The sequence below is a fragment of the Amphibalanus amphitrite genome, unplaced genomic scaffold, assembly GCF_019059575.1.
Source record: "Amphibalanus amphitrite isolate SeventyFive unplaced genomic scaffold, NRLGWU_Aamphi_draft 000551F_arrow, whole genome shotgun sequence".
Classification (NCBI taxonomy): domain Eukaryota; kingdom Metazoa; phylum Arthropoda; class Thecostraca; order Balanomorpha; family Balanidae; genus Amphibalanus; species Amphibalanus amphitrite.
This window is the reverse complement of record NW_024882045.1, coordinates 76,857-103,989: the sequence shown is the minus strand read 5'-3', so window position 1 is coordinate 103,989 and position 27,133 is coordinate 76,857. Positions and strand designations below refer to the sequence as shown.

The window sequence follows — 27,133 nt, the reverse complement described above, 5'->3', positions numbered from 1 at the left end:
GAGGTCAACACCCTAAGTTGACCTGACCCAAACAAAAAGTACCTATATATCATTCGACGCGCCTTAGCGAGGCAAACACGATGCTGCCAACATCGCGGCTCTGCGGCCTTTTTTGCGAAGTTATTCACCAAAAACTGAACCGTACATTTGGGCACTTGACCTGACCTCAGAGGTCACCGGTTGACCTAGGACCTTAAAATCGGTTATCAATCTCTGCGTCTCGTAATGGCACACACGCTCGTTTCTTTCCGCGACGCGCTAGCTCCACCAGGGGCGAAACGGCGAGGGTTAATGTACCCTCTACAAATAAAGGCGGAAAACAGTACAAACGTGTGCGTATTTGATGTATTTATTCGCCGTATTCATTGCATCCATTTCGTTTATGAGCTACGACTGATGTGCTGTATGCTAATGATGAATATATCTTACATTTAGGCATAACAAATGAGCCATCCATTTGATGTTTGCATCGATGACATTGTGATGTTTTCGTTGTAAAATGATTTAGATGTTCAATATTGAATTGCAAAAGGCAAAACAAGGTTTACACATACCTACAATGAATGTAAAAAGGTAAGCAATAATGAGGAATACCTATGTACGTAATGTCCTGAATCACCTTTAGTAAAAGTGACAAGGGTATATTTTAACATTTTGCTTTTATAGAATGCCAAAACATTTGTTTTTCCATTATAAATCATGATTACTGATACAACTTCATGCTGTTACAATAACAGAGATAATCACAGGCAAGTGTAAGCAGATAGACAAGTTTCCGAAAGAAGGTGGCCTTCAGAATACAGCTGTGCAAACTTCCCGGCACCCGCCGGAAAAGGTTTCATCGCCTTCCACAGGATCGTTGTTTCAAAGTCTGAACGTGACGGTGCCTCAGCTACTCCTGATCATCGTATTGGTCATTGTCCATGCCTTCCCCTTCGAGATCCTCCTCTTCATCATACTCTACGTCATCGGCAGTGGCCTCCTGATACTGCTGGTACTCGGAGATGAGGTCGTTCATGTTGCTCTCGGCCTCGGTGAACTCCATCTCGTCCATGCCCTCGCCGGTGTACCAGTGGAGGAAGGCCTTGCGCCGGAACATGGCAGTGAACTGCTCAGAGATGCGCTTGAAAAGGTCCTGGATGGCAGTTGTGTTACCGATGAATGTGGCTGACATTTTCAGACCTCGCGGCGGGATGTCGCATACAGCGGTTTTGACGTTGTGCGGAATCCACTCCACGAAGTAGCTAGAGTTTTTCTTCTGGATGTTGAGCATCTGCTCGTCGACCTCCTTCATGGACATGCGTCCTCTGAAGATGGCGGCCGCAGTGAGGTAGCGACCGTGCCGGGGGTCGCAGGCGGCCATCATGTTTCGGCCGTCAAACATCTGCTGGGTGAGCTCCGGCACGGTGAGTGCTCGGTACGATTCGCTGGGCCTGGCCACTAACGGCACAAAGCCGGGCACGAAGAAGTGCAGACGCGGAAAGGGCACCATGTTGACGGCCAGTTTCCTGAGGTCGGCGTTCAGCTGGCCGGGGAAGCGCAGACAAGTGGTGACACCCGACATGCAGAGACATATCAGGTGGTTCAGGTCACCGTACGTAGGATTCATCAGCTTCAGCTGGTTGTTGCAAATGTCGTAGAGCGCCTCGTTGTCGATGCCGAAGGTCTGATCCGTGTTCTCGACCAATTGGTGCGTGGACAGTGTGGCGTTGTACGGCTCGACGACCGTGTCGGAGACTTTGGGAGACGGTGTGACCGAGAAAGTGGTCATGATCCGGTCCGGGTACTCCTCGCGCACCTTGGAGATGAGCAGGGTGCCCATGCCGGAGCCGGTGCCGCCGCCCAGACTGTGCGCAAGCTGGAAGCCCTGCAGGCAGTCGCAGTTCTCTGCCTCTCGTCGGACCACGTCGAGGACGCTGTCTACCAGCTCGGCGCCCTCTGTGTAGTGGCCCTTGGCCCAGTTGTTGCCGGCGCCGGACTGACCTGCGGAAAAGATCAGGTAAGTGTCAGTACGTCAATAACGTACCTCGTCAATAACGTCAGTACGCCAGTACGTTAGACAATAGCCTTGCCCAAGGTCACGGAAAAGAAATATTTCATCTGCTTTTAACTTGAAGGCACAGATGGCGGACCGCAGTCATTAACTCATGTGTCTTCGCCATGTGTCTAAAACTGTCGATAGCTAACAGTAGGGCTGTTAACGTAAGGAACGGAGCGACAATAGAAACACGTACTGCTGCTTTTGACATTAAGAAGGGCATTTGTGTCCGTCCGACTCAAGGTGTACCGAGAATCATTTGCGTCAGATCCACGAGTGAAGTTACACTACAGTACAGCCACTTCTTGGCCATTCGTGCCTCCTCAAATGATGATACTTTTGTCTTGTACATAATAAGGATACACTTGTAATTTGATCAAGGCAGCAGGGGCTTGATCTTTCATGCTCGACCATAAACCTTTATATCGGTTTATCTATCCAAATATGACTCGACGCGCTCATAGCTTAACGTAATTGGAAATCGCTGGTTATACCTGTCCAGCTCGTCAATGATAGGAGACATGTTATTGTTGACAGAATTGACGAATGTGAAAACCCATACTTATGAGCAGACATGTGCATGGATCCGAGCGATGGATCTATGATCTCAGTGGATCTCGAAGCAAACTGCAGGTTAGGATCTATGATCCCATCGGATCCGGCGTGACAAATTTATCTTGGATCTATGATCTCATACGATCTGACGATAAATCAAGAACATGGATCTATGATCTGAGTGGATCCCACCATGCACAACATTTGAAACCATGTTTTAACACGCGCAGTGGAAGGGTTGCGAGTACTACGCCCAGTGGAAGGGGGGGGGCGGATGTCGCCCCCCCCTAAGATCTCAGCTCCCACTGGAGCTAGAAAGACGAAATTTGGAGGGTAGGTGGGGGCCATGGGGAACTCTGTTGTGTGTGAATTTCATGACCCTAGGTCAATATCTTCAAGGTCAAATGAGGTCAAATGTGGTCAAATCTGCCATATTAGCGACTTTTTTGCGTTTACACGCCGATAACTCAAAAAGTTACCGGCCGATTTTTTTAAATCTTTCTTTATACGAAAGAGCAAACATTTGTGAGTATGTATGGTGAATTTCTAGATAATCCAACAATAAATATGGCAGTTAGAAGCCTGCTAAGGATAAGATGTCGCCGGCTGAAGCGGCATCGGCCGACGCGGGAAACACGGCAATCACAATTTTGTGTTTACACACTCATAACTCAAGTTGTTACCGGCCGATTTTCAAAATTCTTTGACCATATGATTGCCCGTACATTTCTCAGTCTTCTCACCGAATTTGACGCGAATCTGATATAATCAGCGGTAAGGAGCGCGATGTAAAGACGGAACCGTCCCGCCCCGGCACAGTCTACAATTCAGGCGGCGCGTAACGGCTAGCGCCGGCCGCCGCGCCGCCGCGCCGCCGCGGCGGCAGGATGTTTGACTTTACACCGCTATTACTAGAAAAGTTGTGAACCGATTTTCTTACTTCTTGCACGAGAAGATCCGCAATTCAATTCTGGACAGATAGCCGAAATTTCACATTGATGTTATGCTTGCGGCGCGAGTTATTGGCGAAAAACAGGAGGGGTGGGCGAAATCCGCCCCCCCTTCCACTGCGCGTGTTAAAGGGTTTCTGTGTCAATAAGTGCCACAAAATTATCGATTATGACGTGCGAGCACATAAAATCACTAAAACAGAACGTTTATGAGTTGCAACAAGTGTTTTTTGGGGATTTCTGTGTTGACAAAAATAAGTGAGGATCTATGATCTCACTGGATCTCAAGCAAAACATGAGACTCGGATCTGTGATCCCTACGGATCTCTCGATAAATTTGAGAGCTGGATCTATGATCCCGTTGGATCCGAGATCACGATCCGTGGGATCAGATCCCAGATCCATTTTCTCGGATCCATGCTCATGTCTGCTTCTGAGGCAGCTGCTCGCAGTGTGGTCATGATGCAATGATGTATACTGTTTAGATCCAGGACCAAGTATCAGTAACCAAGACAGAAGCCAGAAGTCATATATCATGCACCATGTGGCACCATTCTTTATCCATGTGTCCACAGACCGGGCGGTACAAGGGGTCAATACCGGACTTTTCCTGTCTCCATAATTTAGCATATCGGCAGGCACGGCACGGGGGAGCGGCACAGATCGGCGGCAGGTGACCTTTCGCCGCCGCTCCATACCCACGGCTAATGAAGAGGTACATTTATGCATATTGTAGGTGTACTTGTATAGGTTCAGTCACTAATCCCTACCGGTTGGATGGGTCAGTACCGGCATACCATACTGGGAGTGACGGAAGTGTACAGTGGTTTATTAAAGGTAGTGTGCCAGCCCAGTTTTCCTGGACCGTATGGAGTTAATGGCCCAGATAAGGAAAACCGGATTTTTAGAACTTATTCGTACCTTCAAAACTCATGGAAACGTCTTAAATTCTTCAAATTTTGAGTACCCCAGTGCGAAATTCGCCCCGACGGGTTGTCGGTCGTACCCCAACCCCATTTCACACCACTATGAACAATAAATGCACACACTGAAATCGCTATTACCGATAGGCTCATCCAATCAAGTTTCGATAAACCCGTTCATCATCATCTCCTGCGGTTTCGAACACGCTTGTTAGGTGGTGCGGTAGACCGCGTCCAAAGCCAGGGCCCCGGTAACGTGAGGTAGCCGAGTCGGGGCAGCGTGCGCTGACCCAAGCCGGGGCCGCGCGTCCTCCCGGTGTCATGTGATAGCCCGGGGCTGCCCAGGGATGCGGTAGACCGCGCCCAAAGCCGCGGCCCCGGCTTGGGTCAGCGCACGCTGCCCCGACTCGGCTACCTCACGTTACCGGGGCCCTGGCTTTGGGCGCGGCTTCTGCTCATACTTTGTGGTGCGGTGGTGGTGCGTCGGGCCGCGCGCTCTGACTTCGGCCAAGAAAAATGCGTCAGCTGATCATTGTCAATTCTGCCACTTTCATGTGGTGAGATGGGGTATTAACTTTGGAGACGGCTGTTTCATATCAATTATTTTACATAAAATAATATTTCAAACCATAAATTAATGTTCGACAGCCAAATTAACCCGCGAGTTGCTGGGGGGGGGGGGGGCGTTAAACGCCCCCACTTTTTTCGCCGGGCCATAACATAAAAATGCCGCGCCGCAGGCAAGCCAAATTTTGGGTACCTGTAGGGAATTGATTGAAGCTTATTGTGACAAAGTTTCAACGAGGTTTTAGTGACGTCATGATTTCTGAGTTTTCGACCAAAACGGCATATGTTCAAAAAATCATATAAAATCACAGAATAGACATACAGACATGCCGTAAACGCCATTAGACTGCCAATACCATGAACAATCAAATGGCTATCTTCGATTATTGATTATCGTTTCGCATTTTCCAAAATCTTGAACTGAATCTTGGCAATTTCTCGTGACTACTTCACGACCATGATACATGCATTTCTTAAATTGAACTTTTTTAGCCAAACACGTAGGTACACATATGATAAAATAAATGTGACCATCGTGTTCTACGCCCTAAATTACCCATAAAACATGTGTCACAGGCTGCGAACATCAGTTTTGATTTTCGGGGATATGTGCCTACCCGGTTGACCTGACCTTGACCCTGACCTATGCTTGACTGACCCCTACATGGAGCTGACCAAGGCTATAGAACTCCAGGTAAGGACACCAGCCGTTTGACCTTGAACGCCGCCGGCCGGCCGATGACGTCATTGGAGGCAAGCCGGCTCGGCGGACACATAAGGCGAATGCATAACGGAGGGGCGTTGGAACGCTGCGGGAGTGGGGGAGATATTTTAATGTGGTTGCATACCACCATTGTTATGTTGATTGATCTATAGACTGCATTCTTTTAAACCTCGATGCATCCTAGGCCCGTGGATGGTGCGCACATTGTAGAAAGATTACCCCGTCCGAACACATGTTGTACTCGTGCAGGCGTATAACCATCAGAGGTAATGCCTGAACGTAGGAAAGCATAAGTAGTCTGTCATGTTGTTTAGGAATATAAAATCATAATGGAGATTATTGAGGATATGATCTCTACATTACGGGAATTCACTAATTACTACGACCCATAGGGGCACCGCCGGAGCTGTTGTTTTACCATCGGTCCCAGGCAACTCCAGGGAGCTGCAGTACCCGGCGGCCAAAGCGGCCACCTCGTCGACTTGCAGGTCCTGTGGGATTCTGTGATGCTTCAGTGCTTCACCCACAGAAGCACGGGTATAGCAGTAGGATGTGGGGTTAGGTGTCTGTCCAGTGTCCACCTCTTCCTTGTAGATACAACGTAATACAGCGCCTGGTCCCGTCGAAGCTCGGTATCGACCGTGACTTATTCATAAGTGGCGGATCCAGGAAGCGGTCGGTCTTGGACACTGCGGGGGCTTACCCCAAAAAGGTTTCTCCGAATTTATTTAAAAAACTCGGATTTCGATTCCTTGCGTACTGCTGTGCTGTGTGATTAACCAATATTTCCTCAGAAAAGTTGTGAAGTTTTCTTTTATTCTCGAAAAGCGATTTCGGGCGCTGCCCCGGTTGTGGGGGAAGACATTTGCCCCAAATGCCTTCCCCTGGATCCGCCAGTGGGTTGCCACACCCCGAGCTTAACTAAAAACGTCTTCAAACCCCACCAGAAACCGATGGTAAGGTGAATTTAAATCCAATAACTCATCTCTGTCTGCCCGCCTAAATATACTACACATGGTACGGCACCCGGCCCTGACGCAGCTTTGAGCCGATCGTGACATTTTCGGCTTTCCCGGCCCAAGCTCGATTAGAAACGTTCTCCTTCCCCAGCCGATTGCTGATGTCAATTAAAATTCAATACCTCATCTCTGTCTGCCCGCCCATAACCCGTTCATAACCCGTCATTGCACACCGTTCAGCGCCCGGTCCCGCCAGAAGTATCCTAGCGCGCTGAGCAGTTGCCTCCAGCCGCGTCATCCCGAGGCCCCGCGCGGCTCATAACTGAATACATTGCGCGAATAGCCGTGTCGCCCCCCTGGAGCTGACACTCTTGTAGGCTTTATATGATGGATTGTGCACCGTTTTGACAGAGTTTGTGACGAGAGGCGCCCATTGCGAAGTCCTGAAGTCCATGGTACTGAAAGCCCGATTTCAGGTGTTTGACCTGACCTTGACCCGACCTGTGACCTCAAAGTTCAACTTCAAAGTACTCATCTGAAGCGTCTCGTCGCGCTCTTTCGTTTGCCGTCTCGTGCGTTTCGCTGCGCCTATTGGTTCTCGAGTTATCGGCTGGGGGCGTTTAACGCCCCCCCCCAGCAAACGGTGGGTGGCGAAATACCCCAGCAACTGCCGGGTTAAAGGAACAATACCAATGCAGGCTTACAGTTTAAATTCGACATTGTGTTGTCTACGATTAGACAGCTGATAACTCATTATCGTACGTCGTAACTCTATAATGACCTTTGCTTATTGTCACATGTGCGCCGCATTCGCGATTGTTGCCGACGCCTGTTTGCAGGTCAGCCCACTACAGTTGTTACTTGTTATACATATCGAAAAACCGATAAACTTTTAGGCGAAAAAAGCACTTTTTAGGCCCATTTTTGTTTTTTTTTGCGATATTAGGTAAAAACAGAAGCTTATTATCCTAGGAAAAATAAAATGGGAAATCATTGGAAGGTGGCACACTACCTTTAACACTCTACCGAACTTTGTCTGAATGTACAGCGAGTCCGGTGGCAGACTAGCCTCTATGTCAGAATAGCTGCTATGTAATATATGCATTAGGCAACTATGAAGGGCGAAGGCCATTGTAGAGAGAGAGAGAGAGAGAGAGAGAGAGAGAGAGAGAGAGAGAGAGAGAGAGAGAGAGAGAGAGAGAGAGAGAGAGGGAGAGAGAGAGAGGGGGAGAGAGAGAGAGAGGGAGAGAGAGAGGGGAGAGAGAGAGAGAGAGAGAGAGAGAGAGAGAGAGAGAGAGAGAGAGGAGAGAGAGAGAGAGAGAGAGAGAGAGAGAGAGAGAGAGAGAGAGAGAGAGAGAGAGAGAGAGAGAGAGAGAGAGAGAGAGAGAGAGAGAGAGAGAGAGAGAGAGAGAGAGAGAGAGAGAGAGAGAGAGAGAGAGAGAGAGAGAGAGAGAGAGAGAGAGAGAGAGAGAGAGAGAGAGAGAGAGAGAGAGAGAGAGAGAGAGCATTGCCATTGCCCCTCTCCCACGCTTTAATCGTTCCGCAGACAAATGACATGACGTTGAACATCCCGAGTTGTTTAACAGGATGGCAATAGACGTCTGTGATGACTGATCTCCGACTGAAACCGCTTCCACAAACTCGTGGCCTATCACGTCATTGGCAACCATGTGTATGCAGAGCGGCCCATCGTTGCCAAATGTTCTAACGGGCCTGGCGTAGGTACATACCTAACACTATTCGTGCCAGCTAATCAACGGACTTCCCCATCCCACTCGAATCACCCATACCGTGAAATACCATACCATACTGACCGCTGAGGTGGTTGAAAACTCCGAGTATCTAAGATAACATTCGCGAGTTATTCGCGAAAATCCGATAGGGTATGTTGGACCCCCTCCCCCTCCTATGCCTAAGTGCGAGGGTTAATTGACATCAATACACTTAAGGTAATAGCCTGATTTACAATGATTTCCTGATTTAGATTTAAGGCCTGGCTGTGGCTACACTATGCGTTTTCTGCGTGCGTTTTTGCAGGTTTGCGTTTTTGCGTAACATCGTTATTGAAAAAAGTTAATAATATAACTTTTACATTAATTATATACAAAAGCCAATATAACCCTTATATTAACTAAAATTAAAGTAAAAAACATCCCAAAAGCGTAATATCGTTCTTTTTCCTAGAACGATATTACGCAAAACACGCCAACCCGCAAAAAAAAAACACGCAGAAAACACATAGTGTAGCCAGGTCTTTGCACCATAGGCGGCGGAACGGGGAGGGCGCCGGGGCACTTGGCATTTTAACATTAGCCCTATGGGCGTTGCATGGAAAGAATGGGACCAAAAGTCGGCAGTGCCCCCCTTTGATTGAAGGTGTTCCGCCGCTACTGCTTTGCGCTACACTGATATCTGGCATTAGCCGACGTCTCGCTATGCAAATAACTCACTCACTCGAAACATGCGGGTGCACAAGATGTGCTCACCGAACAGGAAGTTGTCTGGTCGGAAGAGTTTGCCGATGGGCCCGGCTCGGACGGCGTCCATGGTGCCCGGCTCCAGGTCCACCAACACGGCGCGCGGCACGTACTTGGCATCGCTCCCCTCGTTGAAGTAGACGTTGATGCGCTCGATTTGCAGGTCCGAGTCGCCCTCGTACAGGCCGACGTTGCTCAGGCCGTGCTCGTTTGAAATGATCTCCCAGAACTAAAACAGAAGATAAATATAATCAGGTATTCTTCCATACTTATAGAACAGTTCAATTCACAAACGGAATATGATATACGTTTATCGTACCCCGTAGGTAATAATACCTACGAGGTCTCGTTGATAAATGAATCTGTTGCTAGGTAATAGCTTGAAAATGCTTCCAACTAGACCATACTTGTCGGTTGATCTGAGGCTTTTATAATTGGCATTCACTTGTTTGGTCATTTCATGCCTCTTCAAAATCAAAAACAGTAAGAATAATAACCCAAATCTCGTATTTCCTAAACAAGGATTCAAAATAAAAACAAAGCAACTTTTTGAAAAGTTGATGAACCTGGCATGCCGCCATCATCAGCTCAACAGAGAGCTGATGCTGGGTACCGCAGGGTAAAAAAAAACTTACATAAGGTTACTGTTCTCCTTTTTAACAACGTGTCTCAAAAAGCGTTGAAATATATTGAAGGTTATTCAAAGCCATTTGTTTGAAACGTTTGCGATTTAAAGTTTATAATGCACGCATATTCATTTAGCTTGTAGTTATGCGTTGCGCAATGCTCGACTCCTATTGTTGCAACGTATCGCATCCGCTCGCCACTTGTGGAGCTCCGAAGCTTCAGACGTTGCAAGTTAAAGGTAAATTGTCAGCTAAAATACACCAGTATAGCGCCTTTTGGGGCGACTAACGGAGCGAGCGAGAGGGTGAGCCTTGCACGTGCGAAATTTCGAGGGGGTACCTCCAACTGACTTGTGCACGGCACCCTACTTACCGGTCTCTAGCGATGTGCCAAATTTGAGCACGATCGGCCCAGCCGTTCTCGAGATCTGGAAGCGGCACCCTGCACGTGCGCACGTGCAGAATGGGTCCCAACTGACTTGTGCACGGCACCCTACTAACTGGTCCCTAACCGTGTACCAAATTTGAGCGCCATCGGTCCAGCCGTTCTCGAGATCTGGAAACGACCCCTGCACGTGCGCACGTGCAGCAGCAACCCAACTTTGGCACATGAATATGCAGTGCCTAGTGGGTGCCTACCTACATGCCAACTTTCAGCGCAATCGGCCAAGTAGTTACCGAGATATTGCAACAATTACAAAACTGACACCTCTTCGTTTTGCGCGTGGCACGTGCATAAGGGGTCACCCACATGCATCGGGAATAGTCCAATACTTGGTAGAAGGAATGAAGCTACCTTACAAAAATTACCCCATGTAAATCGGTCAAGTGGTTGCTGAGATATAAGCCTCGCAAAAGCGTCCGCACGGCCGGCCGGCCGGCCGGCCGCTCATACTCAGAAATTTCCGTTAATCTAAGGAAAGACTACGCTCGCTTCGCTCGCTCCGTAAAAATTTGATATTTGGTAGAATCAGCACTCCACTTTACGAGACTGAAGTCAGATTTTCGAAATTCGGTCTGAGTCACGAGCAATTTAATGTTGAAATTGGGATTTCACCAATTTTTGAACTATTTTTACATTAAAACCCACCAGACTCCTCAACTATCACTATATTTGAATCGCGTGAAATCGGAGCTTCTCTACGAAACTTCAAATCAAAAGTTAATTTACGATTTTGATGAATATCAACATAATAATATCATCCTAGGTCATGACAATTCTGAATGTACACTGTAAAAAAAATCTTACAAGCCCCTTGTAGGAAAACCGCTGGCGCAAAAATGAGCATGCAGCGACGTGTAAAAATCGCCTCATATTTAGCTAGTAAGAGGGTACAAGCTTGTTTCGTTAGTAAATGACAAGCCCACGCCTGATAAACCGAGCACCTCCGTGTCAGCCCCTCGTTTCGTTATTCGGTACTTCGTTTGAAAACGAGGGCAAAACCAGCAGATCGGTACGCCGATTAGGCTCCTTAGCAGGACTCGCCTGGTAACCCAACCAGCTAGCGCCTGCTATTGCTGCCCGGTAGTAATACTAGCTCAATTGCGTCCCCCCCCATTCTTCTCCCCAGCCGCCCCTCCGACTGGTGGACGACCCGGCCAACGACAGCCACGACAGCGTGCCAACCACGTTACAAAAAAGCATACACAAAAATAACGTTTATTACTTATTAACATACGATACAAAATATCTTAATATATACATATTACAATATCATAGTGGAGTGGTGCAAAAGCTGATTCGAGTCACCACCAATAACATTAACAAAATAATACGGTTGCATGAGACACGATCGGGCACTTCCACGGGCTCTGACGCAACGGCACTTACAACAGGCGAGTGAGCAACTTGATCCTGCCATGTCAGGTACATTGTGCACTGTGCAGTCCATCAAATATTTGCCATACTTTGCAGATTCAAGCAAGTATTTTTCTGGGCGAGGCTTACCAACAGAAATATCGCTGGCTTCCGGTATACCTTCATGCCTCAGTCTCCCACAACTTTGAGCAACTCTGCAAAGAGAAAAGAAAATTAACTGCTGATTTTAAAATATCAGTGAGGATGGCTTTATTATCTAGGTACATCAACTGACTTTTGTATAAGAGAAATCAATGTGAGGCAATATGTGTAGCTTACACATTTGGAAAAAAAGGCTAGACAGCAACTGAAAGAAAGTCCGTCTTCCAATAGTCGGAATTCAAACGAAACAGTGGCCCACAACGGTCAAGGGGTGAATTCTATGACGCAACATGTGTTCAGAATATTACAAAATAAATAAAATGTCGCCCATTGCTACGTAAATATCATACAATATAACGTACCTTCGAAACATCCCAGTCCGAGAACTTCACAACGCACCGTGCCACAACACAACCGCACCAACCGCCGGCAGCCGCAGAACTGAACAATGGCGGCCGGAAATGACGGCCTCGCCGGAAGTGAAGGACGCGTTTTAGAAGCAGTCTCAGACTCGTCGCTGCTCACCGTAGCAGGGATTTATGAGGCACTACCGAATCAAAGTCGTTTCGCCTCATTCGGCAACACGAAAACCCTACCAGGACTAGTCCGATGATGAGTTTCCGACTAGGTGGCGTGTGCGCAGGATTATATTTAAAGCACGTGCAGGGCGGTGCCTCATTAGCCGACATAATAATGATATGACACGATAATGAAACACGCATGTAACTAGCATGCAACAAGCTTCTGGCGGATTTAATTATGAGACTATGCGTAGTTTTCCGACACACCGCGAAATCTGTTGATAAGCAGGAAGGGGTGTTAGGGAAGCATTTAAGTTATTAGGTTACCGTTTGTAACCAATTGTTTCACGAGGCCACTCTTTAACTAACAACTCTCAGGCTGATAATGTCCCTACAATTGTAACAGCAAGGTACAATTGACGACCGTGTAACCCACTCCTTGTCATAGAATTGGCTCGTGACATTTTTTTACAGTGTATTACCGGTTAAATTATTTTCAAAAACCATTGGCGTTTCGCATTTTTCATTTTGCAAAAAGAAAGCAGAAATCGATTCGCCGATGCTGTGGCTTTGGACAAGCTTTGGAGATTAGTAAACATTAGTACCATTCACTCAACGTTGGCGCCGGAATTCCCGGCTTTGGACCCGGGGAATCGATACACCGCAAAAGTAAACAAAGCCGGGTTGACGAGATTCAACGTTCGGGTATGGTGGTACCACTGGCGGTCGCAGCCGCTAGCAAAAGGGGGGGCCAAACTCACACTCGCGGGACATAACATTTATTCGTCATCGGAGGGGGATCGGCGGGTGATCGGAGGGGTGATCGGCTAATTTTTACGTCCACGAGGCGCAGCGCAGTTGGCACTAATTATGCTTCATCCATGTCATTCTTGCGTGGAATCAGCACAATTTAAGGCAAAATCACCAGTTCCATTTCCCGTCCCACGGTGTTTCCACCGGTCGGGCCACTGCACCATGGCGACGGATCGGTGTAGCATATACTGGAAGGTCGGGCACGCGGATTTATGACCTTACCACTATAAAACAATTCGGAAAAGTACAGATACCTACCTCTTGCTTTGAACAAGCATGTGAAACCCAGAGAGCATTTTCAGACTATGACATTTACCCATATAGTTGTGTGGCGGCGGGAGAGAGTAGGTCACCGACCTCTGGAGACCAAAGGTTCCTGGCTTTCAAAATTGGCATCTGAGGGCCGCGCGCGACTCCTGCGGGCTTCGTAACGGCTCTATTGGGGCTCACTCAACCTGCCTAGTCCTCATGCTGAAAAGACTGGCCCTGAGCCCTGAGGATTTCATCAGTCTCTGGCTCTGCCAGCCCCAAGACCCACAACGGCTCATGGGGTCCCGATGTCGAAATATGAGGGAATCTACGCGGGACCATCAGGTCGTAAAGTGATCTCGATCAGGACCAGCGTAAGGCTGTACAGGAGTCTGTGTAGGGGAAGTTGGGGGAACGCCGAAGACTTTTTTTCTGACGCCCGTAGCACGCAAGGTAGACAACATAAGCTATTCTTATTGGCGTCATTCGAGAGGCCAGTCTCTTGCCTTTCAAACATACCAGGCGCATTTGATGAATTCGCAAACCGTTAAGCGCACAAACTAAAAATATCAAAGAAGTGACTTTTTCGGCGTTGCCCCGGACTGCGGGGAAAGCCGAAAATGGGAGAAATGATCTACGGGGAATGCCGACATTGATGTTTTGCCATTTTATCTCAAACTTTATCCAGAATTCATCAAAGCTGACACGCGTTTTAAGAGCTTGAGGACGCGGTGCACACTGGAAGTTATAATCGTGTGATATAATAAGAAAATGCCAGGTAAATCATTCCTTATAGGTAACAGGCCGTTGTGTCGGTTGAAATGTAATTTGTGTGACTAAAAATACGCGTTGCTATTCTACTGTAGTAAAGTCCACGTAGCGTGCTTTTAACACGTGCGTAATCGCACGTTTTCGGCATTACCCCAGCCAGCCATACTTTCATTTGCAGGCCCATAACTTTTCAACGTGCTGTATAAATTTCAAATAGGCAGCACACTTATGCAAAGACATGCTAAAGATTACTTGACCGAATTGGCCAGACAAACGGTAGCATAATGAGTAAGAAATGCAGCTTCAAAGGCGCATGTGGTACAAGGGAAACGTACCTTGAAAGCGCTCTTGGCGCCCTCACAGCCGAAGTATTCCGAATGACGACTCGTAACAAACATGCGATATTTGTAGTCACTTAAGCTTCAGAGCATCACTGACAGGTGGCATCCATGTCTTACGGTTTTCGAAATATCTCGAATTTCGGCTTTGCCCCAACTCCGGCATTGCCCCAACTTCCCCTAAGCCCTCTGATCTTCAGAAGCCCACCCATGTATGTTTTCACTTAGAGGCCAGATTAGGGCCCTCTGAGACCAGTACAGGGCCTGCAAACTGCAAAGGCCAGTAGTTTGAGACCGTCAGAGACCGAGTTGGGTTCTCAGAGGCTAATGTGGGTCCTTACTCATTACAGGCCAACATGGGGCCCTCAGATGTCAGCGTGGGGCTCTAAAAGACCGGCATGAGCCGTCGTTGGACCCCAGAGGCCAGCAGAGGGCCCTCAGAGGCCAAGATGGGCCCTCCTCAGAGGCCAATGCAGGCCCTTAGAGGCCGGCATCGGGTCTTTAGCAGCCAGTGCGGGGCCCTCATTGGCACCTTAAGGTTCGTCTTAGGACACCAGAGACAGAAATAAGGCCACCAGAGACCGGTGTGAGACGCTCAGACGCCGGTTGGGGCCCCTGAGGCCGGTTAGGGGCCCTCATAGGCCAGATGTGGGGCTTAAGAGGTCGATGTGGGTTCTTAGCGGCCAACGTGGGCGCTTGACCGCCACTGAAGTTCCCTCAGAGGTCAGTATAGGACGCTCAAAGACCGGTGTGGGTGCTATATTAATAGCTTGGAGTGGGTTTTTTGAGCCTCGTGACGATCGAATAAGGGCCAGGGCCCCATACACCTATGGAGGCCCATCGGTTGTTTGAGGGGGGGGGCAAATGATATGATGGCCCCCTTTATTGGCCTTTGGGGGCATGGCCCTGATGCCCCTCCCCCCCACGCGACCGCCACTGTGTACACATTACACACAGGCTTCTGAGATTGCATACTAGCTCATGCAAACTCTATGCAGGCCCCGGAGGTCCCACGCTAATCCTTAAGAAACCAAGCCGGCATACGGCGTCACCACCGGGCTTCTGAGGTGCACCGCACCAACCCATGAGGTCTTACTTTAGTGTCGTAGAGTCACGCTCCTTTGGCAGGGCCCACCCGCCACTGCCGAAGAGGGTCTCATGCCAGCCATTGCTGGGCCTACGAGAGCCTCAAGTAAACCCACGCTGATATTCCATATAAGATCCGGCCTTACTCGTGAACCGGTGCCAGCGACGCTGACCGCCAAATTGACAGAATGCGAAGCTGAGCCCACTCATGAGTAAAATTTACGTCCTTTGATGGCGCAAGAAAGAAAATGAAACATACAAAAAGCTTTCTAGGACTTTTGTTCGATCTGAAAGGTGGGGCCAAAAGATAGTATGGCCCCACCTTTCAGCACCAAAGGGGGGGCCATGGCCCCCTGGGACCGCCTATGGGTGGTACGAGGGTATTTGGTTGTGTGTTGGCATCATTTTTTGCCTTTTTCTTTAAATGTGGAACGGGCGTGAGGCTTATATTGAAAAAAATAACATTGTAGCTTGCCTTCGGAAATTGCGTGATAGATGTATAAAGTGCGCCATTCAAGGTGACGATTTCGCCGTCGGCCATGCGTATTTGGAATTTCCGACCTCGACGAGCGTCTGTGGTAGAAAACCACCACTTTGGTAGGGGAAACTACTGCTGTCTGCTACAATTTGCACTGCATGTCAAGCTATTGTAGCGACATTTATGCATATGTTATAGGGAGTTTGAGAAATCCGTGAGTTTGCAAACTCCCTAGGGAGTTCGCAAACTCCCTGACCCATCAGTGAGTTTACAAATTCACTAGGGAGTTTGAAAACTCACTGACCATTCAGGGAGTTTGAGAAATTCCAGAGCGATTGGGCCAAATAAAATAAAGTGTGCAAGATGAGGGTGGCATACGTGCCGTCCGTGATGTTAAAACAAAGACGACTAGTGGTACGGCCTATATAACCGTCGCACGTTGACAAGCTTACAGATCCTTAATTGTTTTACCGGAAAAAATGCTACTCGCGGCTATGTAAAGGGGAGGCTCGGAGCAACGTGCTCCTCCGTTCCGTCGTTTCCATCCTCAGGAATCAGGATACTGAAATCCTTCTCCTCCACGCCGAAGCCCCCCACTCCGGGCTGGACAGGCGCCTTTATCTCATGCGGGCTGCTCCCTTGGAGCGGCACCGCTGCTCCCGAGGGAGCGCACCCCGTAGCCAGGTGCAGAGAGTGCTTGGGGGGACTGGTCGGCCTGTCCGTTCGGACGGGCTCAGCCCGGCCACTCTCTAGGGTGCCTGCCCAGACCAATGGGCAGACACCCTAGGGAGTCTGCCCATTGAATTCCCTAATTCCTGTCATTCGTCCGGCTCTGAAATGGTCTTGTCAGACCGAAAGGGCCTAACCCAACAAAACAAAAACAAACAAGCAGCGTGCGCCAGTCGCAGCTGGGCTGGCTGCCAGCAGCGCTGGCTCTCGATGACACGTCTATGGCGGAGTGGGAATGGGCGTGAATTGGTGCGTGTGCCTGTACTTAAGCATAAGTGACCAACAGTGAGCTGTTTCTACTTTGATATATTGAGCCTGACTCTGGAATAGCCACACTTGAGTGGAACGGACGTAATTGGGACGTGAACTAAATAATGTTTTACTAAATAAAGCGGCGGTACATGCATGGATAGATCACTGAGCAGTTTAAAATAAAAAAGGTATTAATAGTGTGCATATGATCTATAAGTTTTTTTTTTGTCAGCGTGCGAGGCCCTGTAACTAGCCGCCTTTGTTTTAACATCACGGACGGCACGTATGACACCCATATGCTGCACACTTGTTTTTATTTGGCCCAATCGCTCTGGAATTTCTCAAACTCCCTGACCGGTCAGTGAGTTTGCAAACTCCCTAGTGAATTTGTAAACTCCCTAGTGAGTTCGCAAACTCACTGATGGGTCAGGGAGTTTGCAAACTCCCTAGGGAGTTTGCAAACTCACGAATTTCTCAAACTCCCTGTAACACATATACATTTCCGACCTCGACGAAAATCTCGCGGCGCTTTGCGCCGACCCGCGCCGCCCATTCATACTGGAGACCAAAAGAGATTATGAGTTCAGAGTTGTGACAACTACCTAAAGCAACCACCACGTATGATGTATATTGTATACATTAACAGTTAACTATCAGATTGACGGCATGTGTCAACAATTATACCCTGATAGAAGACCGGAGTCTCTGGTTAACCGTGTAAAAATGAATACTCCAGACGCGTACCGCGTAGGAATTCAGCCCAGTATCGTTGAACAGATAATGCATCGGCCTGAAAAAGTACGGTAACGATACCTAATTTTGGGTTTTTAGTCGGCCGATCCGTCCCCCCTGTCGAAAATCTGTGGCGACGCCCCTGGCACGTAGGACAAAAGTACGCATCGCAAATGTTCGTACAGTATAAAGTACGCATGGACAAAGCTACGTCAAGGACAAAAGTACGCATGGCAAAAGTACGTACAGTATAAAGCACGAATGGATAAAAGTACGTCAAGGACAAAAGTACGCATCGAAGAAGTACGTATAGGTGCATTATTAAGTACCTACGCATAGACAAAAGTACGTCAAGGACAAAAGCACACATCGTAAAAGTGCGTACAGCATAAAGTACGTATGGACAAGAGTACGTCAAGGGCAAGAGAACGTATCGCAAAAGTACGTCGAGTATAAAGTACGTATGGAATAAGTACCTACGTCAAGGACAGAAGTAGGCGTATCGCAGAGGTAGGTACAGCCCACCGCTAAAGTAATGTAGGGTTTTACCAAACTCAACGGTTGGCTTTGACTGGCGATTGTTTAATGCGAAGTGATTGAAAAGAAGATGTCAATAGCTAAAGTTGCAGCTGCAAGGGTGACGATACATATAAGCTACATTCAAAGTTTCATTGTAGTCTGGCTAATCGTTCCTAAGCTTCAGAAGCAGAACATACCCATGACTGAAACCCCACATTACTTCTGCTGTGGACTGTACGTACAGTATGTACAAAGTACCTACGCATACCTAGACAAAAGTACGTCAAAGACGAAAATACGCATCGAAAAAGTACGTAAATTATTAAGTACGTATATCGCTAAGGTACGTACCCTTGCTGACTTACATAGATGTCGCAATCGGTCGCAACTTCAGCGAGACATGCAGTGCAAACGGTAGCAGACAGCAGTAGTTTCCCCTACCAAAGTGGTGGTTTTCTACCACAGACGCCCGTCGAGGTCGGAATTTCCAAATACGCGTCGGCCATAGTGAAAACAGTGATGAAGTGTTTTCGCACGCACTATTTTAGACTCGCAAGCGACTCTGGAATCATTTATCGAAAGAATGTGTTTGAAGAATCCGGTAAGTCTGAAACCTGCACAGAACGACTTCTAAAATTCGAATTGTGCAATCTTATAAAAATGAAAAAGGTGATAGTTTCCCTTTTTAATTAAAGATCAGTACAAAGTCCACCACATGTGGCGATCAGATCCACCTATTTAAACTCTGACATTTGTGTGAATGTTTGCACAGATGCCACTCCATAGCTGCCCGAGACACTTGTTCCGGACCTCCAAAGTCCGTGGAGGTATGAGAATATCCCCCAGTCTCTCCAGACGGATCTTCGCCACTGCCCTCGAAGTTCGAACATTGTGATCCGTGAACCCGTATCGCTACAGTGAGAGGCCATGGCTGACCCTGGATCATCGAGCGACGACGGGCGGACAGGTTCTGAGCAACAGAACCTGCTCGCAGGCTCGCCCCACAGAAACACTCACTGCAATACGTCATATTCCTCGTTGAGTGATTCCCCTCCCTCGGCCGTCGCTGCGCCGTCCCTGAGTAGAGGCGAGCTGGGAATGCTGGCGTGCCTCTCCACCAGCAGTCTGCTGATCGGCTGCTGCATCGGCCTGCAGGAGCCGTTCTTCACGCACGAGGCGCGCTCCCACGGCCTGAGCACGGCCTCCTCCGGCTCCGTCTACAGCTGCTTCGCTCTGGTGCAGATGCTGGCGTTCCCTGCGGCCGGCTGGCTGGCGCCGCGGCTCGGCGTGACGCGGCTGTACCGGCTCGGCTTGCTGCTGGCCGGGGGAAGCACGGTGGTATTCGGCCTGCTCACTTACCTCGAGCGGCCGGCGCCCTTCCTGGCCTGGTGTCTGACGGTGCGCGCTGCAGAGGCCATAGGCACTGCCGCCGCTCAGACGGCCGAGCGCACCATCACCATCCACCAGTTCCCGAGCCGGATGAACTCGGCCATCAGCGTCGTACAGAGCATGTACGGAGGAGGCTTGTGCCTGGGCCCGGCGCTCGGCGGCGCTCTGTACACTCTGGGCGGCTATGGGCTGCCGTTCTACACGCTCGGTGTCCTACTGGCCTCCACAGCCGCCGTCAGCCTGGCCCTGATGCCGCCCTTGGCGGACCGACCAGCAGACAAGACTGAGGGTGGCTGTCGACGCCAAACGTACCGCGCAATGATGGTTCCGGTGCTCTCCTCCGCAGACAACTGGCTTATCCTCATCACGCTGGTACTAATCGGTGCCAACTGGAACGCCCTGGACGCCAACCTCGAACCGTACGTGAACCAAGTCCTCGGCATCCAGCCGGCCGAGCTGAGCCTCTTCTTCCTGGGCTCGTTCGCCGGCTACGCGCTCTCGAGCCCGCTGTGGGGTCGACTCTCGGACTACGTCGACAACACATTCCTGCTGGTGTCTGGCTGCCTGGCGCCCACCGCTCTCGGCGTGCTGCTGGTGGCGCCGCCGGCCCCGCTCGGTGTGCGGCCGTCCCGCCTGCTGCTCGCCGCCGGTATGGTGCTGCGCGACGTGTTCCAGGTGGGCGCCTACCTGCCGCTGCTGCCGCTGATGGTGCGGCTGTCCGCAGCGCGCGGTCTGCAGAGCGACGTGGGAGGTCAGGCGCTGGTGTCGGCGGTTTCCGAAACGGCCTACTCCCTGGGTAACATGCTCGGTCCGGTGGGCGGCGGGCTGGTGACCGACCACCTCGGCTTCCCAGTGGTGACCTCGTGGCTGGCCGGCGCCACGGCTGTCCTCTGTCTGCTGCTGCCCGTCCGCGGCCTGGCCTTCCAAGTGAAGAAACAACCTGCACACCAAATGGTAGCCGAGTACAATGGGCTAAAGTAAGTGATGTGCAGTTACATTACACATCATTGTTTTGCTATTTAATGCTAATGCTAGCTATACTAGTAATGTACCAGCTTATCTGACGTTGAGCACATTGCACAATGCACATAGGACTTCAGAATAGTCGAGGTCTTTCGAATTCTATGCTAACTAGCATGATATGACGATTGGGCGCTGTACATATAGCAATAAACATACACGTCTGTTAGAAATATAAGATCATGTATTAACTGACATATGGATGAGGTACAGGGAGTTTCAATTGGCCTGTAAGAGGTATTGAAAGGGGAGCTAGCTTTCTTACTGGGGCTACTGTGCAGCAATTGGTCATTTGAACGTTATGTATTTGTCACGCATTATGCGTTTTTGCGTGAAGTACGTACCTATGTAATGTATGTCAACGGAGTGTCCTATTCCGGCTGTTTTGATCCGTTAATGACTGTTTAACCCTCGCCCGGCGAGGGGGGGGGGGGTTAATGCAACACCCCCTCCTAAGATTTAAGATTTTTCGCAAATAACGTAAAAACGGCGGCGTGTAGCGCCGCCAAATTTGGCATAGGCTCTGGGGCAGCTTTTTTGCACCTATGCTGAAAATTTCAAGTCCCATTCTTTTCAGGTCAGGTCACTAGGTCACAAAAAAACGGTACAAGGTCAGGGGAAAATTGAACTAGTTTAGCGGCAACTGAATGACAGCGTTATTCGTTGATAGCGTGGGTGCTATGGCACGTAGCGCTACCAAATTTCAGGCACGACTTGGGGCATCTATTTGTCACTTTACCAGGGAGTTTTAGGTTCCAGTGACCTGAGGTCAGGTCACAAGGTCACAAAAACCTGTGATTGTCAAAATGGCACTGAAAATGCACTATTTTGCTCATGGAAACTAGAGTTCTTCATCGCCTTGATTCAAACTTACAGGATATGCTGAGGTCACCAAGTGCCATCATATGCATCCCATATTTTCAAATTCGGTTGACCTGAGGTCATCTAGAAGTCATAACAATTTTTAAGGAAATTTGCCTGAATGTGTAAACTGTAAAGATAAGAGATTTGTGCTTTCTTTTAACATTTTTGTGTTGTACTTCCTTGATTTACATCTACTTGGTGGTTGCAAGCTACATGAACACTGGGGTCGGGTCAACTGAGGTCAACTAAGGTCAAACTACTTTTTTGCTAATAACTTGTCACACAATGAGGCTAGAGCTTCAAAAATGGTGTCGTTTTGTTCCTTGTGAGCAGGCGGTTCGAATGATATGCGACATGATGCATTTCGATTAAGTTAAACTTGGTTAATTACTTTAAGTTTACTTAATTTTAAAGAAAACTTGAAGTTCACTTAAATTGGTAACAAAGTACATCATTCGATGTGCACGGACATCCTGAATTCACTGGTGCTTTTATTTTTGCTCTATATTTACCAGATAAAAAGTTATAGAGGGTTAAAAATAGTCGTTTTCGTGAAAGTCCGTAGACACAAGTATGTATAAATGCAATCGCGAGGGAATAAAATATCTGGTGTTAGGCGACAATTTTGAGTTTTTCTAACAAATTCCACAGGCCTCTTACTGGTTTAAAGGCCTAATATTCTGATGTTTAAAAACATAGCAGGTGGTATTTCGACATTGAACCAATTCTTCGTGTCTATAAGAAAGCAAACTTCAGAAATCCTCACATCCTGGGAAACCCTATTGCCACCGACATGACCCATGTATACAGAGGTCTATGCCACCGATAACTAATTAACAAGGGCAAGCTCATAGCGTATGTCTACATTTCCAGCGACTGTATGATCGACCCCAAACCAGCTAGCGCGTCACGCGGCCATTCCCCGGAATCGGGCAGTTCCGTGACGACCCTGTTGACCTGGCCTCAGACCAAACGGTGCAGACGTCACGACACGAATTCCAGCGTAGGCGCACTCAGGACACCGCCCGTGGCTCATACGAGACATGTCTAAAAGAAGCACATAACATATGTTAAAACCAGTGCACAACTGGAGGCTGTTATACACTGGAGGCCTTTACGCACGCACTGTACACACATTACGCGGCTATTAGGTGATTGTATGCTGCTGGGGCGGCGAGTAACAGTCGCCACTGGTCGCCGTTCAGTTCCGGTCAGCGCTGGTCAGCGCCACCGACCCGCTGCATGCCTGGTCAGTGGTCAGCCCCTCGGCGGCCGGCTGGCGGCGGTGACAGCGCCGCTGACCGCGTGCCACGGCTCGATGGCACCCGTCCCGCCCGTGCCGGCCACCGGGCGACTCACGGCACGTCGTTATCGATGATTGCCGCCGGCGCGTGCCGTGCCAGGTCAGAGCGGCGGAGGGGGAGGGGGACTGAGCTGTTTGCAGAGTAAGGTGACCAGTGGCCAGCCAGTGACAGAACTGTAGGTGACTGAGCTGTGCTGTGGGTTATGGTAACTGACTCAGACTATTGCTGAGGCTGACAGTTGACGATGTCAGCTGTAAAGGCAGTGATGAAGTATGATTGATAGCTTCGAGAATGGAGGCGATAAGCCACCCACTACATTGTGACCTACATAATGTTAATGACCTACCCAGTACCCAGCGCGGCCAGGCGCAGGTTCACGGCGACATTCCATATAGCCGATAGTCATTCCACGCAGCCAATAGGCACTCCGCGAAGCTATGCGAGTGAGCATACAATGCAGCCAACAGGTCTAGTCACAATGAAGGGCTACATCGTTGATAAATTATACCTCTTCGTTCGCCTCTGCGGCTAAGTTATTTTTAATTGCCATTTGTAGTTTATGCCGTACAGCTGGGCGTCTTCAAAGTGATCATTTTCATGACAACTTTCCGAATTTGTTTACAGATCAGCTATGCAATGCTGTCACTTTGTGAGAAGCTAAAAGTGCGAAGAGAAATTGAGTTGGAATGCATTTGAGATGACCGCCATGTGGCTTGCGTTGAATAATTTGAACCATGCAGTCATAAGGTATCGACAAGCTGGTACAGCAAGTTAATGTTAAGGCGATTAATAATGCAGTAAGTTACTTTTGTTGTCTAGATGTCATCCATTTGCTTTATATTTCATTCATTGACTCAAACAAAACCATTTGAAAATAGTCGAATCGCTGTAGGTACCTGGTGTGGGAACACCGTTCAATAAATATGTACAATTGCGATGTTATTGATTTCAATCGATAAGCTAATCGGTAAGCTAATCAATCAACTTATTTACATAATTGAATAATGGACGCAATTTTCTGCCGTATGTGCACACATGCAGCAAAAGTTAACGGTTTCCGATGAATAATTTTTGAAAGCTTGTCTGAAAGTAGAACACTGAGCATCAAAATGCTCCCGAATTTCGCTTCGCTGCTTTAATAATAGAGCATCAGCTGTTGCCCTTTCAGTGATGGGGGCTAAACGCAATAATGGCCAAGTTCCGTGTGACAAATTAGATTTTGTCGTGCGTGGTCGCCCTTTTAGGAACAAAGAAAACATGCAGTGTCACGCAACAAACACGGCCAGTCTGCCTTTACATCCGAATTGGCAGCACTTCGAAGGGCGACGAAAGAAAGAAGCGGCCTCAAAGTTCAACGTCCCGATATCAACGCAGCATTTGCAAAGAAATATTTGACCCTTGATTTATAAACTGACAAATGAGTAGTAAACCACAGAAAGTGGGCAATATTAGAATCCCTTATAAAACCATATGATCTTTGTACCTACTATTTGAAATTAACAAATACAAAGAAGTCCACTCTGCAGATTTAGCGTGACGGTACCTAACCTGCAGTCAGTTTTACTTGGACGCATGCCGCGCATGCCAAGCAAGCCAAGCGCACCGTGGCAGCGCGGGCAAGTGAGTTGCTTTTTGCGCAGACATTGGGGACAAAGGTTACACCGGGTGGCCACTGGCCAGCCCACGACTAGCGCGGCCACCTAGCCGGTAACGGCTCGCAGAAACGCTGCCGTACCGGTGCCACACTGGAAGTGCGAGTAACGACCCAAGCTGGTGCGTGAGCAGGCTAGGCGCGTAACAGTATTATTGGAAAGATAACTATGCAGCATGCGGTTTGTGCGCCGGCTGGGGTGACAGTGGGTGAAACGGTGCAGGTGCCGCGGGCTGTACCTTTGAGCCGATCTGGTTCCCACACTGGCCCGCCTGGATGTGCACAATTTCACGCATCTTGGCGCCTGTAGATACCTGCGTAGAAATGTGTCTGTGAGAAACACCTTCTGGCTCAAGGCGAACATTAATCCACGGAATAAAAAAAAAAATGATGAGAAGCCGAACCTAATAAGGTCGAAAATGCAGTTCTAATATCGCTATCAAAGCAAAACTGGCTACAAAATGTTAGGTTAAACGATGCACAATGTGACACTTGTCTGAAAATTGGTGCATGACTAAGTCTGTGACGGTTTAAGTGATGATTACTAATTGAGCTACTGCCGCCTTTAGCACATTGAAATTTTGATGGTTAACTTCATTTGTCGCTACTCTCCAAAGCATTAAAGTATAAAAAAAGAAGTTGCAGCCGAAAGCTCGCCGAGCAGCCAGTCGATGCCGCTATGTTCGCCACCTGCCTTGGTGTCCTGACCTCGTGTGTTCTGACATGTGTGTCCTGACCTGTGTGTCTGACCTGTGTATCTCGGTAATTGTATGGACCGGTGTGTCCTGACCTGAATGTCCTGATCTGTGCATTCTGACCTGTGCTTCCTGACCTGTGTCTCGTTTGGTATGTGTCCTGAGCTGTGTGTCTTTGCTTGTGTATATTAAAGTGACCATTCTACCTTAACATTTGTTTTGAGTTGAGATAGTCAAAATGAGGCCCCTGGCTCGCACTTACCGGTTTCGGCACTCACAACATCGAGAAGGGCCTTTATTCGGAGATATTCAATTTCAAAATTGCAGCACTTTGGATCCAGAGGGGCTAATGCATTTGAATGCCCCCTCTGAAGTTATGACGTCAGCGCAGATGTAGCGATTTTTAAATCTTATACTAACATCTTTGCGAAGCATTGTTAGTCAGGCACGTACCCAGGATTTCGCCCAGTAGGGGGCCACCTGCTTCCGAAGGGGCCCTTAGGTCACCCGGGGGCCCCCAGGCCGCCCAGGCGACCAGGGGCCCTCAGGGGTCCCAGGCAACCAGGGGCCCCCCATGTGACCAGGCCCCCGGCTACCAGGGCCCCTTAGGCGACTAGGGGCCCCAGGCGATCAGGGGCCCCATGCGACCGGGCCCCGGCTACCAGGGGCCCAGGAAAACGAGGGCCCTCGGATGACTGCAGGGGCCCATCGGGTCATCAGGGGCCTCTCGGGTAACCAGGGGCACATAAATGAAACTTTGATATCATTTTTTCTTCCTAGTAAAAGACGTTTTATCCAGAGTTTGAAAAAATATACCGGGGCCTGAGGGGCCCCCTGAGCGCCTTCGGCGCTCAGGAGGGGGCCATGGCCCCCGTGGCCCCCCCTTGGGTACGTCACTGTTGTTACTATATGCTGTTTGCTCGCAACATCTGCCGCACTATCAAGATACCAAATTATTGCTTCCCAATGACGTCGTAGAAACAGCGAAGGCTCCGAAAAATAAACAAAAGTTATTGTCTAATATCCCAACAACCGATAAATATTTTTCAATGAAATTTGGTAGATATTCATGTTTGCTCACCCTGAACCATGCAACACCACTTTTATGCAAATTCATTAGCATTTTGAAGGTGGGAGGGTCCCTTTAACGTGTGTATTTTTACGTGTGTATCCTGACCTTTGTGTCCTGAGTTCTGTATTCTGTCTTATGTGTCCCTTGACCTGTGTGTCCTGGCCTGTGTGTCTTAACCTGTATGCCACTCGGTGGGTGTTCTAACCTGTGTGTTCTAGCCTGTGTGTCCTGAAATGTGCTCTGACATGTGTCCTGTGTCATGACCTGTGTGTCATAACCTGTGTGCCCTGACCTGTGTGTTCTGATCAGTGTGCCCTAACCTGTGTGTCCTGACCTGTGTGTCCTGACCTGTGTTCCCTGACTTGTGTAACGTATGTCCTAGCCTGTGCGTCCTGTGTAGTGTATACCCTGACCTGTGTGTCCTGACCTGTGGTCGCTCCGCGGTGGTCAGCCAGCCGTCCGCCGGTCACTGGTCAGTGGTCACCCAGCCCGCTCCACCCCTCTCCAATCCTGTCGGCACGGCAACCGGCCACCAACAAAGCAGTGCGCACCAATCGCCGCCGACTCCTCTATTATTGCTGAACGACATGGTCCTGGAGGGGGCGGCGCGTCGGCGACGACAGAGACACGGTCCCGCCACCCAATTCCGCAAACCCTGCCCGTGACGTCACCGTGAAAAGGGCACGATTATTCGGAGAAAAGTCGCCCCAGACCCAGACTCTGGCCATAGGTCACGCGTTGGCGTCATTGTCTTCTTTGTGACGTATCACGTAGGTACTGGCCCATACTTGCTCTAAATTTGGCACTACATGAATGAAAGGAACTTCGAATTCAAACATTATAACAAAGTATTCATTTTTATGAACTACTA

At 49.0% G+C, this 27,133-nt stretch overlaps 1 protein-coding gene across 1 annotated transcript; it reads right to left on the bottom strand.

The window, feature by feature from the left end:
- Window positions 1-334: 334 nt before the first annotated feature.
- On the bottom strand, window positions 335-26,728 carry LOC122393746 (tubulin beta chain-like). The gene is made up of 4 exons (XM_043390048.1): window positions 26,690-26,728; window positions 24,735-24,809; window positions 9,203-9,422; window positions 335-1,983 (listed from the first exon to the last, which is right to left on the bottom strand). Exons 2-4 carry the CDS (start codon window positions 24,789-24,791, stop codon window positions 893-895), a joined length of 1,368 nt encoding a protein of 455 aa, XP_043245983.1. The 5' UTR covers window positions 24,792-24,809; window positions 26,690-26,728; the 3' UTR covers window positions 335-892.
- Between the last annotated feature and the right edge of the window lie 405 nt (window positions 26,729-27,133).